The 17679-nt window shown below is 46.8% G+C and overlaps 1 protein-coding gene across 2 annotated transcripts in view; it reads left to right on the top strand.

Annotated features, from left to right (window-relative positions):
- Positions 1 to 17679, top strand: part of LOC147027489 (integrin alpha-6-like) — a 142718-nt gene that overhangs the window by 30833 nt on the left and 94206 nt on the right. For both annotated transcript variants that reach the window (XM_085876955.1, XM_085876954.1), the window contains exons 5-8: positions 8449 to 8532; positions 9172 to 9382; positions 13618 to 13814; positions 17008 to 17096. In XM_085876955.1, the coding sequence (XP_085733081.1) occupies positions 8449 to 8532; positions 9172 to 9382; positions 13618 to 13814; positions 17008 to 17096 (581 nt within the window). The remainder of the gene's footprint in view (positions 1 to 8448; positions 8533 to 9171; positions 9383 to 13617; positions 13815 to 17007; positions 17097 to 17679) is intronic.

Raw genomic sequence — 17679 nt, 5'->3', positions numbered from 1 at the left:
GGACAGTGTCTGGTAGGGGGTGGGAAGGGGGCCCCCTTTGTCGCACTATCTCAGCGCGGGGGGAAACAGGAGGGGGTTGCTGATGCTCGGGGGAAGGAGGATATCACCCTGTCTCGGATCCCGCGGCGAGCGTCTCCTCCTCCACCTCGGTCGCGTTGCTGGCCTCTCCCTGTGCAGCTCCCGGCACCGACGCGAGCACCCCCTCGTCCGCCTTCGCCGCCGTCACCTCTCCACAGCTCCGTCCTCTTCACTCTGACTAGTACCACTTCTTTCCAGCTCCACCGACGACTCTCTTGAACTCCGCACACTTCACTCTCAACTTCCAACTGAACTCCTACTTGACTGACGAACGCAGCCGTTTTTATAAGCCCCGTGGCTTCGCTCTTTCACCCTTGACCTTCTGCCTCCGACCCTTCACCTCTCTTGCTGGCTCCCCATTGGCCCGAGGAAAAGTGGGTGTGAATGCTTTTTGATCCATGAATTTGCATAGAGCGACCGCCCTCCAACGCCCTGGAGGCGGGGCCAAATCGGCCCTCGCTCACCGATTGGACGGAACAAAAGTGGGCGTGAGTCGTTTTTGATCCGTTTTCTGCGGAAAGTCTGTGATGTCTCTGAACACGCTGCTCGGTGCGCGCCCCGCACGAGTCCAGCATCGGCGCCCACGAGTGGCGCGAGATGGTGTGGATGAGATGGTGGCGAGTTGTGACGGTAAAGGTCGTGGCGGTTGTGGTGAAGCGGCGTTGTGGTTGGTGGTTGTTGTTGTGATGGCTGTTGAGACGTGGTTGGTGGTGGTAATAATGGCGGCTGGTCCAAAATAAAGATAGTAAAAGAAAAACGGCTATCCTGAAGAGTCGCAGCCCGCATGAATGACATTTATTCCCTCTAGACAACGGGTTTGGGCCTAACTACACATATACTTACAGAGATATCTCACCTAAGGGACCTGAATGGTGGTTTGTGAATTTCGTCAACCACAACACTACCCCCTCCCCTTTTTACAGACTCGTCCCGAGTCGTCAAATTTTCGTGTGCCATCATGTGTAGTTTTCCCCTAGTACATTTTACCTATGGATCCCTGAGTGCGACATTCATGGTATTCGTGTCCCCAAAATAAATAACCTGAGGGCTGAGTAACTACCTAAACAAACTCACTCACACGGACGACTTAAATAAAATTGCCGGCGCTAAGACAGACATGCCGGGGGCGCACTCATATTTACAGTACATCTTACCCTTAACTTACAAATTTTACACTAAACCATGGCCCAGGATCACCGAACTCTGCAAAAAGAAAGCAGTTAACAGGGAGCCAGGCTGCTCGCATGCAGTCTCTGGCTCAAACAATGCAGGTGACAGGGAACGTGGCCGGCTGCTCACACGCAGTCCAAGGCCTTCCCTTTTGAACTGAACGCAGTGAACCACAACGGTGCATGGGCCGCACAAACGTAGTCTCCGTGCCAGCTCAAGTGGCACACGCAATGAACACAACGAATGGATGGATGAATGGTTTGAATTGAACGCAGTGAACCACAACGGTGCATGGGCTGCACAACGCAGTCTCCATGCCAACTCAAGTGGCACACACAATGAGCACAACGAATGGATGGGTGAACACAAACACAGTGCACGGGCCGCCACTGCAGGCCCGTGTTGTAGCTGCCAACAGGGCAGTTCTTGCAGCTTGCAAACTGTTACCTTGATCCTGGCGCACATGGAAATGAACAGGGGGGGGGCAAAGCAAAAATTGAACGGGGCTGGTGAACATGGGCAGTGGGCATGGTAAAGGCAGCAGGCAAACACAGCCCGCAGAAGAAGGCCGTTGCAGGCAAACACAGCCGGCAGACGAACTGGCCGGCACAGGCCTTGAAGTACCACAGCTGCAGATGATCCGGCCGGCACAGGCCTTGAAGAAAAACAGCCAGCCGGCAGATGAAGTTGGCCAGCCTTTGCTGTTCAGTGGAGGTTGGTGGAGGGAGTGCGGTGGTGCTGGCCACTCGGAAGGCGGGCTCGGACCTACCCTACGGTCTCCCTCCCAACCTATCGCCTTTGCCTGTCACTGTCTATACCCACTCCCTTAATTTGTCAAACCCCAATTTAGCCCCAACTTATTTTTTTGTTGTTTTTATTTTTACTTCCCCACTATAAATCGTCCCCTAACCCCCTGTACTGTCCTTGTTCGGCTAACCTATCCTGTCACCTAGCCTACTCCCAACCCCTACGTTCCCTTCCCGGAGGGGAATAAGGGAGAGCTAGCGTCCTGTGTCGAGGCCCAACTCAAGCCTCAGAATGGCCTCCCCAGAGTTCAGCAATCTATAACCAAAGTGGGTCCAGCGGCCCACAACGAGAGCGAGGGGATGGATGGTGCGGAGGGGTACACTTCCTATTCTACCCTATCCATTTAACTGCTAAACTACCCCGGGGCTTTCAACAAGCGCCTCTCGCTTAAACTATTGGTTCCAACAACCCAGATTCCCGTCGCCTGTGTTGGTGTCCTCACAATTTCGGGCCTCGCCCCCCCAATTTTCTCTGCGTGCCCTCACACGGTCTCATGGCTGGGACACGTGGCTCCCTTTGGCATGCACGACCCTCTGCCGATTCTCCGACGATGGCACCCCCGGGCACTACACTGCCTCCGAGCCTACCAGCTCCCTAACACCGGGGAGTGCCCCCCATGGCACCTCCCCTGAAACGCACACGTGGCAGGCTGGCTTCCCGGGCCCCTTTCCGAGGGTCACCCGTGCCCACAACACTGCCCACGCGGCTAATGGCGCCCCGGGCCCCCGCACCAAGCAGGCGCACCCGTGCCCACTACGCTATCCCGGCCCCCCATGGGCCCTTGGCCTACCACGGCCGACTAGCCTGGTGCCCGGGGTACCCACTCAGCGATACTCACCTTTCGCAGCCACGCTCCCAGCCCGTCAACAGGGCTCCTGCACCCCTCCAAACGGGTTTCGAGCCTACATTCACACCAACAACAAAACGACCTCCATTTTTCAATTTGACTAACCCAGCTAACTTAGTCTACACTGACCCCGGGGTCCCTTGGGCGGGAGTTACTCCTCCCCCCAATCACTCATCGCACCATGCAGTCCCCATTCGCTCCATACACACAGACCCGCTGGCCTCACTCACCAAGCACATGCTTCCACTTCACTCACCAACTCTTCAACACACTCACCGCTGAACTCTGCCATCCTTCTGACTACATCCCCTAACTAACTCGTGCTCCCACGTCGTCCCTTAAACTACAGCACGTTCCTTTTAACACTACGTAGCTAAGCTACGTCCCCACTACACATTCACTGTCTGTCACTGTCCTCAAATGTCCCAAAAATCAATTTCCCAACCTAAATCTCGCTATCATCCCTCTAACTAATCCATTCCACGGACTCCATGAGGACTTACCCCTGCCCCATGAAGTCGGTCTAACTAAGCTAACCCTTCCCCCTAACTAGTTTCCATCCTGTGCCCAGGTGAGGGGGTCTTCCACCCCTTGCCCAGGAATCCTGTGCACCCGAAAGTGAGGCTTGCTTTTTTTTTCTTTTTTTTTCATGCGCATCACCAGCGCGGCAACTCACAGCTCGCGCACTTTACACCTACCCGTGACGTCATGCAGCTGCACGTGTTCCTCGTCCCTCCTTGGACGGTACCATCCGGCAGGGATACCCCTCCTGCCGGATTCCAACCCCACGTGCAGCCATGGCGTCACCGTGCGCATAAAAAAACACAAGCCCCACGTCTCGAGGGGTTCCCCACGCGAACACATGTGCTTCGCCCGTTGGAGCTTAACACACACGATCGCGTGGAGAACCCGTCCGGTCCAAATCCGAAATCCTGCCTAAACTTTGTCCGTCCGCGGGATCGGCAAATCCACCGGGTGCGTTTCCGGACCGGGACTTCACTCTCGCAAGCGAGCACGTGGGGGCCTCGTGCGTTGCACAGCACGGACCTCGTGCTCACTGCTGGGTGAACCCGGCACGGTCCCCGAAACAACTACAGCCGCTACCCGGCTTTCTTTCCTCACATGTCGCCGTCGTCGTCTCCATTGCACACACGCACTCCCGCGTGTTACGACGCTCACACTCCACAGCATTACATTCACACCGGGAGACGCGGCTGCGTGCTCCCGCATGCCAACCGACATCTCCCTCACATACCGCTCTCTCACACACACGGTCTCCCTTGCATAAACCATACCACTCACACGTGGTGCTCCATGCACTCGCGGCCTTTCACTCACTCTTGCCTCACTCATACACCGTGCCTCACTCACACACGCGGGGGCACTCACCCGCGGTGCCTCACTCACACACACGGCGACACTCACACACGGTGCCTCATCCACACTGGCCGTTTCATCCACACTCACGGCCTCTTCCACATGCGGTGCCCCTTTTACACACGGCGTGCTGGGAAGCACGCACTCCGGCACCATCGCCACCACACCACCCACACACGGGGTCGCTTCCACACACGGGGACGCACTCACGCCTTGCACCACACACACAGGGACAACCACACTGGGGATTCGTGTCCCCACAAGGGTCTCCGGGGCCTCTATACCCCCCAAGCTCTCCGTGCACCTGTCCACAGCACTCCTCCCCTCGACCTCGCAAAGCACGACCGAACTCACCTGGTCGTGACTCGCCTCAAGGGGGCATACTCCCTCCCCTCGTTCCTGGAGGAGGCTATCCCGCTGCTCGCACCGGGCCTCCACCCAGTCCGCGAGCTCACCCCCATTGTCCTCCACTACCTCCGTGTGTGTATGTGTGCGTCACTTACCCCGTCTTCATCGTGTAGTCTTCCCTCTATCGTTCCCATCTCCCGTGTCTCTGCCAACTCAGTCACCTCTTCCCTTGTCTCAACTATTATTATTTCCTTTGTCGTCACCTCGTGTCTCGTCTCACACGTTTTGGTCTCCCCATTTAATTTTTCCCTTTCGGTCATCGTCACGACCCTCGCCCAAAACGCCCCCCGAATTATTTTTTCACCCGCCTCCACCGCGGGCCCGACAGCCGTTGCACCCCCTTCCAGCTCGTTCGCTCCCACACGTGGAGTCGCCATTTTTATCTCCCTGGTCACGGCCTTCATGCCCGCCTACAGGCATCGGCCCATGTTCTGCGTCTCACCCCGGAGCTTTTTCGTTTCTTCCCTCATTTGCTTGTTCATTCCTTTCATTTCGTTTATAAATTCATTTGCGTTTGTATCCATTTTTTCGATTATTTGTTGTGTATTCGCATCCAGCTTTTGTGTATTCGCATCCATCCTCGCTGTCATTGCCGCCAGCATGGCGAATAGCTGGGCCATGTCGGGTGCGCTTGGGTGAGCCGTTTCGGCAGGGGTTGGGGAAGGGTTTTGGTGGAGAGGGGGAGGGGAGGTGTCATACACCGCGGCCGCTGCCGCACCCATTTCGGGCTCTGGGTTCAGTTGGGCGAGTTCGTTTTCCTGTACAACCAACATTTCCTGCACGGGGATTTTATCCTGAGCCATGGATTCTACACATTCTACATCCGTTTCTAATACCCCCGGCTCCCGCTCGCCTTGAGACGCCATCTTGCTTCTCGTAAAGCGTTAATTTAGCTCGCTCGTAATTTGGAGGGAATCGGGGGTCGCTCCTCTCACCCCTGGACCGATTCCCGTGAATTTAGCCGGAGACAGGAGAGCCCGTTTTCCCGTTCTCCAATACCAGTGCCGCGAGGAGGGCGATGGGTTTATATCGCACGACCTGACACCAGTGTTGCGGATTCGCGCCCGCCGGCATGCGGACGGCCACGTAACTCGAATCGCGGCACGTTGCCCACCGGACGGACAATCCAGTCATGACCCTCTCGGACTAACGCCGGGAACTAGTCACGGGTGGACCTTTCGGTCTCACCACGATCGTGCCAATCGGCCCCCGTGTGGGATAGGGTTGCTCGCCAAATTCGACCTACCTAAGTACCCACACGGAGGGTAGACCGGGCGATCGCACCTCGCCGCAGGTCGACTTCGGACACGGGCCACTTTAAGCGACCCGTTCCGTACTATCGGGATAACCGAGCAGTGTTATTCGTCGGCCTCGACGGTTCGATTAATTATCGGGCGTTTTAGCCCACGACCAACCCTTTACGTGAAGCAAGATGGAGATTCAATGAAAGAAAAGACGAAGCGAAGCGGGAAACAGTTCAACATGAAGCACATTTATTTCGCGATGAACGGAAAGCACACATATACAATTCCACCAAAAGCACATGTAAAAGAAGAAGACAATGCAATATTACACAAAAATCAAATGCAACAATGCAGATCTAACCGACTACCGGGCAGTCGGCAACACTTATACAATTTTACTTCACAGACGGCGCCGACAACACATATTCCCAAAGCAAAAGAAAAGAGAACCACCCTCCAGGATGAGGGGGGTAGGCGGGCCTGGGGCCGAGACCGTGTCGGGCCTACCCGTCTGATGATGAGACGCGGAGCGGCGGTGGTGCCTCAACTCCGCGGGCCTCGCGGACAGTGTCTGGTAGGGGGTGGGAAGGGGGCCCCCTTTGTCGCACTATCTCAGAGCGGGGGGAAACAGGAGGGGGTTGCTGATGCTCGGGGGAAGGAGGATATCACCCTGTCTCGGATCCCGCAGCGAGCGTCTCCTCCTCCACCTCGGTCGCGTTGCTGGCCTCTCCCTGTGCAGCTCCCGGCACCGACGCGAGCACCCCCTCGTCCGCCTTCGCCGCCGTCACCTCTCCACAGCTCCGTCCTCTTCACTCTGACTAGTACCACTTCTTTCCAGCTCCACCGACGACTCTCTTGAACTCCGCACACTTCACTCTCAACTTCCAACTGAACTCCTACTTGACTGACGAACGCAGCCGTTTTTATAAGCCCCGTGGCTTCGCTCTTTCACCCTTGACCCTCTGCCTCCGACCCTTCACCTCTCTTGCTGGCTCCCCATTGGCCCGAGGAAAAGTGGGCGTGAATGCTTTTTGATCCATGAATTTGCATATAGCGACCGCCCTCCAACGCCCTGGAGGCAGGGCCAAATCGCCCCTCGCTCACCGATTGGACGGAACAAAAGTGGGCGTGAGTCGTTTTTGATCCGTTTTCTGCGGAAAGTCTGTGATGTCTCTGAACACGCTGCTCGGTGCGCGCCCCGCACGAGTCCAGCATCGGCGCCCAAGAGTGGCGCGAGATGGTGTGGATGAGATGGTGGCGAGTTGTGATGGTAAAGGTCGTGGAGGTTGTGGTGAAGCGGCGTTGTGGTTGGTGGTTGTTGTTGTGATGGCTGTTGAGACGTGGTTGGTGGTGGTAATAATGGCGGCTGGTCCAAAATAAAGAAAGTAAAAGAAAAACGGCTATCCTGAAGAGTCGCAGCCTGCATGAATGACATTTATTCCCTCTAGACAACGGGTTTGGGCCTAACTACACATATACTTACAGAGATATCTCACCTAAGGGACCTGAATGGTGGTTTGTGAATTTCGTCAACCACAACAATATATATATATATATATATATATATATATATATATATATATATATATATATATATATATATATATATTGTCACAAGTTGTGACCACAGCGTGGTCATTGTGGTTAATATACAAGATATATACTGAACAATCCAAGTCACATTGTAAGTCAGTAAATTGAAATATCTTGCATTGTCTAGAGACCATGTGAAGGGGCCATCCATCCATCGCGACCATACTCTGTGCAGAGCATTGGTGCTGCTGAAGCAGTCTCCTTGGCTATTGGACACAATCCTGGATGGGTCGCCACTCCGACACAGTATACCAGCAAGCTGGCACTCATTTTGCCAACCTCGGAAGGATGACAGGCCGAGATAACCCCACTTGGTATTAATTCAACAGTTGAGCGGGATTTGAACTCAGGACCCCAAGCCCACCACCCTAACCATGAAGCCAACACCAGGCATACATGTGAAGGGGCAGTGTAGCATTTTTATTTCCAGTGTTACACTGGGCTGGCAGGATAGCCTATAGGAGAGGTATGCGTACTTGCCTTTGAGCTATCTCACCTGGGTTTGAATCTTAAACCTGCTGAAAACTATCACCCTGGTGTTTCTCCAGCAGGACGAGCAATTAATGAGTACGCTGAACATTGCAGGGACATTAAGGCAGAGGAATCATAAGCCAGCACTGATTAGTGGATGTTAAAGATTCCACAGTGTCATTTGTGAAGAGCAAGCGAGTTATTGCCTGCACTCTGAGCAAATTGTAAATTCCTAACACCCTTATTAAAATATCAGGCCAAAAACTTTCCCCGGCCAACCCCCACAAGAAAGTAGGAATGATTGGGCCCAATGAAGAAGTCGGAGTAATAGTAGTAGTTAAAGTCTCCAAAGTAGTTGTATTCCCTGAAACACATTTCACACGATTTGACAGGAGATCTGCTGTCATATCTAAAATATATATATATATATATATATATATTCACCATTTTCAGGTATGCTGACAATGTACACAACAACAGATGGCATAGTTTCAGACTACGATGGTGAAATATTAAACGCGGAAGATTCGTACCAAGGTACGTATATTTACCAAGGTACGTATATTTACGTGCATATTAATGACCAGGCGATGATGATGCAATTGGAAATGACATCATATCACCTAGATAACAAGGTATACATACATACATACATACATACATACATACATACACTACATAACTACATAACATAACAGAAATTTGATGAAGTGACTTGTTGGAAAGGTGGCATCCCATGACGGTGCCGCGTTGAAAGTCACTGAGCTCTTCAGTATGGCCCATGCGACTGCCAATGTTTGTCTATGAAGATTGCATGGCTGTGTGCTTCATTTTATACACCTATCAGCAATGAGTGTGTCCGAAATAGCCGAATCCACTAATTAGAATGGGTGTCCATATACTTTTGGCCATGAAGTGTACCTCACAAGAAATCAATTGTTTCTGCTCTTTCATTTCCATGTGGTTTTACTAATATTTTCATTACAATTTCTGCTGTTTACATTACATTTTTTATGATATAATACTCATAATAATAATAATAATAATAATAATAATAATAATAATAATGTATTTTTGTGGTGTGTGTGTGTGTGTGTGTGTGTGTGTGTGTGTGTGTGTGTGTGTGTGTGTGTGTGTGTGTGTGTGTGTGTGTGTGTGTGTGTGTGTGTGTGTAAGGCTTTTCTGTGGTTGCGAGCACGGGAGTTTTCAGTAAACATACTGTGACTGTGGTGGCGGGAGCTCCCCGCTACAACCACTCTGGGGCAGTAATGCTATGGAGGCCCCAGGCAAAGGACGGAACACTCGTTTACATCTCTCAACTCAACAGCAGCGACCTTGCATCCTCTTTTGGATACGCCGTAGCCTTGCTGGACTTAAACGCTGATGGGTATGTGATGGTCATAAGCAAAGCAAAGGTTGTTCAGAACACCAGCACAGAAGCTTATGTGAAACCATATTTCTAAAAGTTTTCTTTACAAGCTAAACAGAACAACAGTGCGAATTGCTTTGCAATACAAATCCCCTCCCAATGTGATATTTTCTTAGTCCAAAAAGGGGAGAACTGTGAAAAATTGATGAAACGCCCTGAAACTCGAACTTGTTCTGTAACGTATCATAATAAATCCATGTACCAAGTTTCATTTGAATAAATTAAAGGGTATGGGGATACAGTCTGAAAATCCACAGGTGGGACAGACAGACAAATGGAGCGCAAATGTATAGCCCCTCCAGTGAAACCAGTAGGAGCCTCATAAAAAAGATTCCCATTGAATTTGCCATTCTGTAAATCATTCATGTTTAGTTTGTGACTGAAAGGTCTCCTTTCCTCACCTTTCTTTCCCTTTTTTAGTTGACTGCTCTTTTTCTATATTGTAATATTGTTAAAAGTAAAAGTAATATTGTTAGTCTAAACACAACATATATACAGGTGCCTATACAACGTCTACACCCCCTTTCAAAAATTTCACCTTTTCTTGCCTTATGTAGCCTGGAATTAAATTGAATTAAATCACTTTTTCACCTTTGCTTACACATTGCAACCCACAACCTCCAAGTGAAAAACAAATTCTACAAATTTCAGAAAATAAATTCAAAATACAAAACTAGAATGTCTTACTTGGATAAGTGTCCACTCCCTGAGTTAATACTTGGTGGAAGCACCTTTGAGAGCAATTACAGCTGTGAATCTGTTGGGATCGGTCTCGATCAACTTTGCACACCTTGATTGGGCAATGTTTGCTCATTGTTCTGCACAAAACTGTTCAAACTCGGTCAAGTTGTGTGGAGTGTGTTGATGGACAGCAATCTTCAAGTCATGCAACAGATTTTCGATTAAATTGAGGTCGGGGCTCTGAATGGGCCACTCAAGGACGTTTATCTTTTTGTTCCTTAGCCACTGCAGTGTAGCTTTGGCTATGTGCTTCGCGTCGCTGTCATGCTGAAAGGTGAACTTCCGTCCCAATTTCAGCTTTCTAGCAGAGGGCAGCAGGTTTTCCTCTGGGATTTTTCAATATTTTGCTCCATCCATTTTCCCTTCGATCCCAACAAGTGCCCCAGTCCCTGCTGATGAGAAACATCCCCATAACATGATGCTGCCACCACCAGGCTTCACAGTAGGGATGATGTTCTTGGGTGATGTGCTGCATTGGGTTTGCCCCAAATGTAACATTTTGCATCTAGGCCAAAAAGTTCCATCTTGCTTTCATCAGACCACAAAACTTTTTGCCACATGGCTTAAAAATCTCCGGAGTGTTTTTTTTGCATACCTCAAGTGAGAATCGAGGTGGGATTTTTTGAGTAATGGCTTCCTTCTTGCCACCCTATCATACAGACCAGACTTGTGGAGTGCTTGGGATATTGTTGTAAGCTGCACACAGTCACTAGTCTTTGCCATAAAGGCATGTAGCTCTTTCAAAGTTTCTATTAGCCTCTCGGTAGCCTCACTAATCAGTCTCCTTTGCTTTGTCATCATTTGGAGGGACGCCTGATCGAGGCAGGGTCTTGGTGGTACCATACACCTTCCACTTCTTAATGATTGTCTTGACTGTGCTCCAAGAGATGTTCAAGGCCTTTGAAATATTTTATATGCATCCCCTGATGATTCCCTGATCATCCCACAACTTTATCCTGGAAGTCTTTTGAAAGCTCCTTGGTACTCATGGTTGAGTCTTTGCTGTTAAATGCACTACCCAGTGGAGGAAACCTACAGAAACAGCTGATTTTATTCTGAAATCATCAGAATCACGGCAATTTAACACAGATAGAGGACAATTAACTTTGTGTGTGATTTTGAAGGCGATTGGTTACACCTGAGCTTATTAACAATTGTTATCATTAGGAGGATGGACACTAATCCAACCAAGATATTCCAGTTTTGTATTGTACATTATATTTCTAAAGTTTGTAGAATTTGTTTTTCACTTTGAAGTTGTGGGTTACAATGTGTAAATAAAGGTATAAAAAGTCTGATGTAATGCAATTTAATTCCAGGCTTTAAGGCAACAAAAGGTGAAAGCTTTGAAAGAGGGTGTACAGTAGACTTTCTATTGGCACTCTAGATTTTGCCTCAAGATTCGGTATAAGCTTCCACTACGGTGACGGTGAGGTAGGTGGTGCATGGGTGGTGAGAGAGGGGAGGGTGGTGGTTAGGAGTCTTACTCTCTCAGTTAATCTTTCACTTTCTGAATTTCCACAATGTTGTAGTTGTTACCCCATGCACATGAAGCGAAAAGTGGGGTTAAGCAATTGGTTCATGTCTGTTCGTATGTCCTTCCATCCGTCTTATCAGTTTAGTATCGCCACTTTATGATCGAGCAACAACTTATGTAAATTGAAGGTTATATTTTGAACATAAAGGGGAACATGAATCAGAAGACAGATCTGCCGTTGAACACTACTTTGTTTGAATTTGTCCCAATCGCACATGCACAGAGAGGAGTAAGAATATTTTTTTTTTTACTCTGTCCGTCTGCCTGACAGTAAAACAAAATTTAAAATCATTCCAAACATGAAACTTGCTGTTTTTAAGGACATCATGAAGGACACAAACAACATGCACGAATAACAATGTAATGTACTGGAAAGGGTGATGAAATAGACACTGCGTAAAACGGCGGTAAAACGTGGAATTAATTGAATTATACGACTTTTTCAACATTTATATTATTGTGAAATTGAATTAGTTACTTGAACACCGTATAACACAAATTGCCTTCTAAATACTTCCAAGAACCTCCAGTTTTGCAGTACTTGGACAAGTTCAATGGGGTGATGTGTAACGTTATGTACAACGATGATGTATATAAAGACTGCTTCAATTGTGCTAAACTTTCAGATTGTTTATACACGATCTTTAAAATAACTATTTTATTAAAACGAACGGAGTGTACCTGAACACTGCACGGAGTATCACGTTCTATGAACTCTCCAGTTAATTTGGTTTTACAGGTCCTCAACCTCATTGAGGAGCTGTTACACAAAACACACACACACACACACACACACACACACACACACACACACCTATATTATGTACTGGGGTAAGTACTTACAAAAGCTATTTAATTGAAGTTTTAACCTTCACCGATAAGCAAATGAATGGTTTTCCGACCGCACGGATCATCATCTGGGCACCGTTCTTCCTCGAGATTTCGATCCTTTCAGCCGCCCAGAACCTCTCCAGATGGTGGGTCCACAAACTTGGTCATGGATCCACAGCAGTAGATTATCTACATCAGTCAATCCATAACCTTAGTTGTGTCCAAGCAGTCAGTCAACCCATCAATGGAACGTCACAAATCTACTTTATTCAAAAGAGGATTTAATGTATTATCACAGAATCACAACCCCCCCATCACACATTCCATTATATGATCAAATACTAAATGATGCACATCTTACTGCACTGTTGTCTTGCACTCTACCCATTGGTTGGACAGCTGGCCTGACGCCATCCACAATTGTAATTCCTGAAAAAATCATTCGTCCGCCATTTAAGTACTATGGTCAGCCGAACACATCTTCGAAGTGTCATATTCACTATCGCCATGCCCTCCCTATAACTTTTCCGTTGAGTGGAAAACGACCTAAGTGAAAAAGGATCATCAAATATCGAAAGGTTGGAACTGAGAGGCATCACAGACCCTGTGAACTCAACAGTACACATAGGCCTAAGGCCTCTAGTGTCAGCCTATGGCCCAGTGCAATTGGAATTATCTGAGCTATATAACCAGGATATATTATATATGCATATCAGAAGGCATGTTTTTGCTTCATGTACATTATTTATATGTTTTATTTTTGGGAGCGATCGAAGCAGCTGTCTGTTTCCCATACACCACCCAAATTAAGGGACGTGTCAGAGGAATGTGTTGCACTCTTGGAACAAGATCGCCCAAAGGGTGGGAGCTCTGGTAATGGTAGCAATAATGGATGTATTTAATTCACTTTTGAGTGATTTGTGACGTCAAATTTTCTATGATTTAAGATCTCCATTTTTAATTTCCTCATCTAAGTTCAGAATATGACATTTATATGATATGTAGATTATAAAATGTAACCCCTCTCCAAATCCCTCTCTCTCCGATCCACACTTTGTTGACAACCATTGTTGACTCATCCCAGGTGGCAAGACCTTGTTGTGGGGGCGCCAAACTTGTTTAGAAGCAAAGAGCTGCAAGGAGGAGCGATCTTCATTTATATGAATGAGAAGGGTCGACTGAGTCGCAATAGTCTGCTGCGTACAGCTCCTGGTGGAAAGCTTTCTCAGTTTGGCCTTGCTTTGGAACACATTGGAGACATTAACTTGGATGGCTACCAAGGTACGAGGAACATTCAAAAAGTTATCCCATGTGTAAGTTCAAGAAACGGCGATATTTACTTTTTCAAATTGTAACTAGAGTAGATATATATATATATATATATATATATATATATATATATATATATATATATATATATATATATATATACCTGATTTAGGCATATATATATATATATATATATATATATATATATACCTGATTTAGGCATATATATATATATATATATATATATATATATATACACACTTTAATTACAATTTTAAAAAGTAAATATCATATATATGTATATATAAAATAATGTAAAAAATGTGTATATATATGTATATATAAAATAATGTTAAAAAAATGTGTATATGTAAAGTCCATGGGCCAAGGCAGCAAATTGTAGTAATGGTTTTTCAAGAGGCGTATGTCTTCAAAGAAGGTGCCCATATGTGATAACCTTTGCACATCAGTAGTTTAAGTGTAGATTTTGCATGTTTTCTGAAACATACCCTGCTTCATATTCAATGCCCCAATTTGGGAGTTGCGTACAGGTCATTTAATATTGTTCCTGCTATCAGGGCTCAAAAGCTGAAATGTTCTTAACTATATATCTTAATCCTTCTCTGTCAGAATATGCAAACAACATTTCATTGAGTGCTTTTGTGATGTCACAGTGACGTAATAATCTGAGAAGACATTTATTGGCCTATTTGTATGTGGATTTTTTTTTCTCATTTTCAATGGGACCAGGGAAAGTAGCTGATGCTGCTGATGCTTTTTAACTCTCTACCCCGAGATTAACGAAAATATCCAAGGAACCATACCTTTTCCCAAAAAGTTGGGCTTGGAATGGGGAACAAGGTAAGTTTCAGAAAGGGTGCAATAATGACTCATAAACTACCGATCTGCAACGATTATCACATGTAGCTGAGCATACACGGACATGTACCCTCTTGAAGAATAGGTGTGTGTGTGTGTGTGTGTGTGTGTGTGTGTGTGTGTGTGTGTGTGTGTGTGTGTGTGTGTGTGTGTGTGTGTGTGTGTGTGTGTGTGTGTGTGTGTGTGTGTGTGTGTATCTCCATATACGAGTTTCAGAAACACTCCCAGGTCTGAAATGATTCACCTTGGTACGTGTGTGTGTGTCTGTGTCTGTGTGTGTGTGTGTGTGTGTGTGTGTGTGTGTGTGTGTGTGTGTGTGTGTGTGTGTGTGTGTGTGTGTGTGTGTGTGTGTGTGTGTGTGTGTGTGTGTGTGTGTGTGTGTGTGCATGCAAGTTGCTGTTGGCTGCTCTCTCCACATGTGGGTGAGTTTCAGGAGATGGAATGGAGACATGCCAGGTCTCAAAGTATCTACCTCCACTGTGTGTGTGTGTGTGTGTGTGTGTGTGTGTGTGTGTGTGTGTGTGTGTGTGTGTGTGTGTGTGTGTGTGTGTGTGTGTGTGTGTGTGTGTGTGTGTGTGTGTGTGTGTGTGTGTGTGTGTGTGTGTGTGTGCACGTGTGTGTGATCATGTCTCTTCACTGAAAGTGACCTTAAATATTTACACCAAGACTTGCTGTGAGTGGCCTGACCATTTGGGGGCGCTTGCTGCACATGCACCCGATTTAGGCATTCATTGAATAGTTTATGAGAATTTTTCAGCAGGGAAATAAGATATTACAGTTTAAAACTCAAGTTACCATTCCATTGAAGAGGTACAGTACTAGTCTACATTGAATACTGCACAGTACGGCTTACCAGGTAAACTCGTGTGGGTTGGGGTGAAGTGGGGGGGGGGATCTATTCTGTGCTGATGAAGGTCAATTAGCCCAAAACACATCCATTGATCAGCTTCCTTCCCAAGGGATGGGCTGGCATTCCTAAAATATAAAGGAGCTGGCTGGCTGATACTGCAGGTAGCATGGAAACAAAACATCTTCTTCATTCATGAAGAAATTGCACCTTCAGAATATAACGAACTGTACCACAAGGAGGTGGGGTAGCATCATTGGCTGAGGGGGGGGGAGGAGGGAGATGTGTCACTGGTGCAATGCTGTGTGCTGGTTAGGGAAGGAATTTATAATTTCACCATGGTGCTGGCGATAGCTCACCTAATCTTCATGAAGGACACCGGGGGATCTTTTAACGTCCACCAATGAATGCTGGCAGAGGGGTCACCCGTTTTACGTCCTTCCGAGGTTGTTTTTTTTTGAAAAGTAACAATTACAGAAAAAAAATCGTTTGATCACAATTTTACTTTGGAAGCTCAAAAGCATTTAAAACTAGAATGGCACTCGATAGGGCACTTGACTTCGCCGGGCTGAACAGTTTATGTTTTGTATCCCACAGATAGGCCAAATCTGCATCCACAACTTCACAGAAATCAAATCAATTCATCCTTGTCATACACCCAACATGTCCACCAAGTTTCGGCTGAATCCATTCCCAACGTTTTGAAATTTCACACCATGTATCGTTTTTGGCCACCTCTCAATGGTGAAGAATCTTAAAAATTCTCGTATCCAGATTTGGATTTCGATTTTTATCAAATTCTAATCAATTCGTCCTTTACACATAACAAACATGTCCACCAAGTTTCGTCCGAATCCGTACACAACTTTTTGAGATATCCTGCACACAAACAAGCAAGCAAACAAACAAACAAGGAAACAAGATGTCGTGCAGAGCACAAAACTTGTGAAACCCATAAAACAAATTTGACCTTAAAAATAACTGGTGGCTGAATTCAACGACCAGTTATCCTGCCTGTGAAACACTGGGATGACAATTTTCAATGACACACACACTCACAAACACACAAGTTAGTCTTGTGTAGGGACAACCATTATTCAAAGAAATATGTAGGGATGGTTTCACATAATCATTGATTGTGACCATCCCTACCTTGTTGACATACTTTTTGGAGGAGCATCCCACCCCAACATCGTTTCTTCTTTTTAAAAAACGTTTTTTTTTACTTGTTAAAGTAAACTTACATTAAACGGTGTTTTTGAGGTGAACACATGAGATACATAGGAGGTGAAGCACCGGCACTGGTTGATGCAGGTGATGGAATAGTGGTGAAATTGGTTCCCATAAGGTCCAATATAAACATGCCTAAAACAGGTATCTTTATTTACTTGGAGCATAATACATGTGGAAGAAGAATAAAACTGCAGACATCATGCTCACTCACTTTGTTTGCCTTCACCACTCTTGACGTCACCTCAGATCTGGCAGTCGGAGCTCCTTGTGATGATCGGGGGAAAGTTTACATTTTTCTTGGCAATCAAGATTCAATCTCTCAAAAACCAAGCCAGGTTGTGACCTTTTTGAATGCCTTCATTGCCTCAGTCCGTGTTGGTTTGTTTGATTTTTCATTGTAATCTTGTTGTTTTGAACATGTTTGTTGTTTCTGTTTCTGCAATGATGCTAACTTTCTGATGTAAGTTATGTATTCGGTTAAAAATAAGCAAAACCAACAAATAAGAACTACATTATGCTTGCACTGAAAACAAGATCAGATCAAGAACCATGCCCGAAACAAAGCGTCGGAAGAGTTGGAAGAGGATGGTGGAGAAAGTGGAATTAGTGGAGATCACGGAGGATGAGGTGCAGACAGCCTTAAAGAGGATTAAGAAGGGAACAGCCTCAGGCATTGGTGATGTGTGTACAGAGATTGTTAATTGCAACAGGAGAGATCAGTTAGTTGGACGAAGATGCTGTTCAACATATGTAGGTATATAGGAGAGAGGGCTCGATTCAGGATGGTTGGAAGACAGGGCTAATTGTGCCGATATGGAAGAGGAAGGGTGATGTACAAGATCCGGGAAAGTACGGACGACTTATTCTCATAAGTCATGTCATGAAGGTGTTGGAGATGATTCTGGATGGGAGAATATT

This window comes from Eptatretus burgeri, chromosome 4 (genome assembly GCF_056783735.1).
Source record: "Eptatretus burgeri isolate ZD-2024b chromosome 4, Ebu_testis_v1, whole genome shotgun sequence".
Taxonomy (NCBI): Eukaryota; Metazoa; Chordata; class Myxini; order Myxiniformes; family Myxinidae; genus Eptatretus; species Eptatretus burgeri.
The sequence above is the reverse complement of the archived record's forward strand: the minus strand, read 5'-3'. Positions and strand labels throughout refer to the sequence as shown.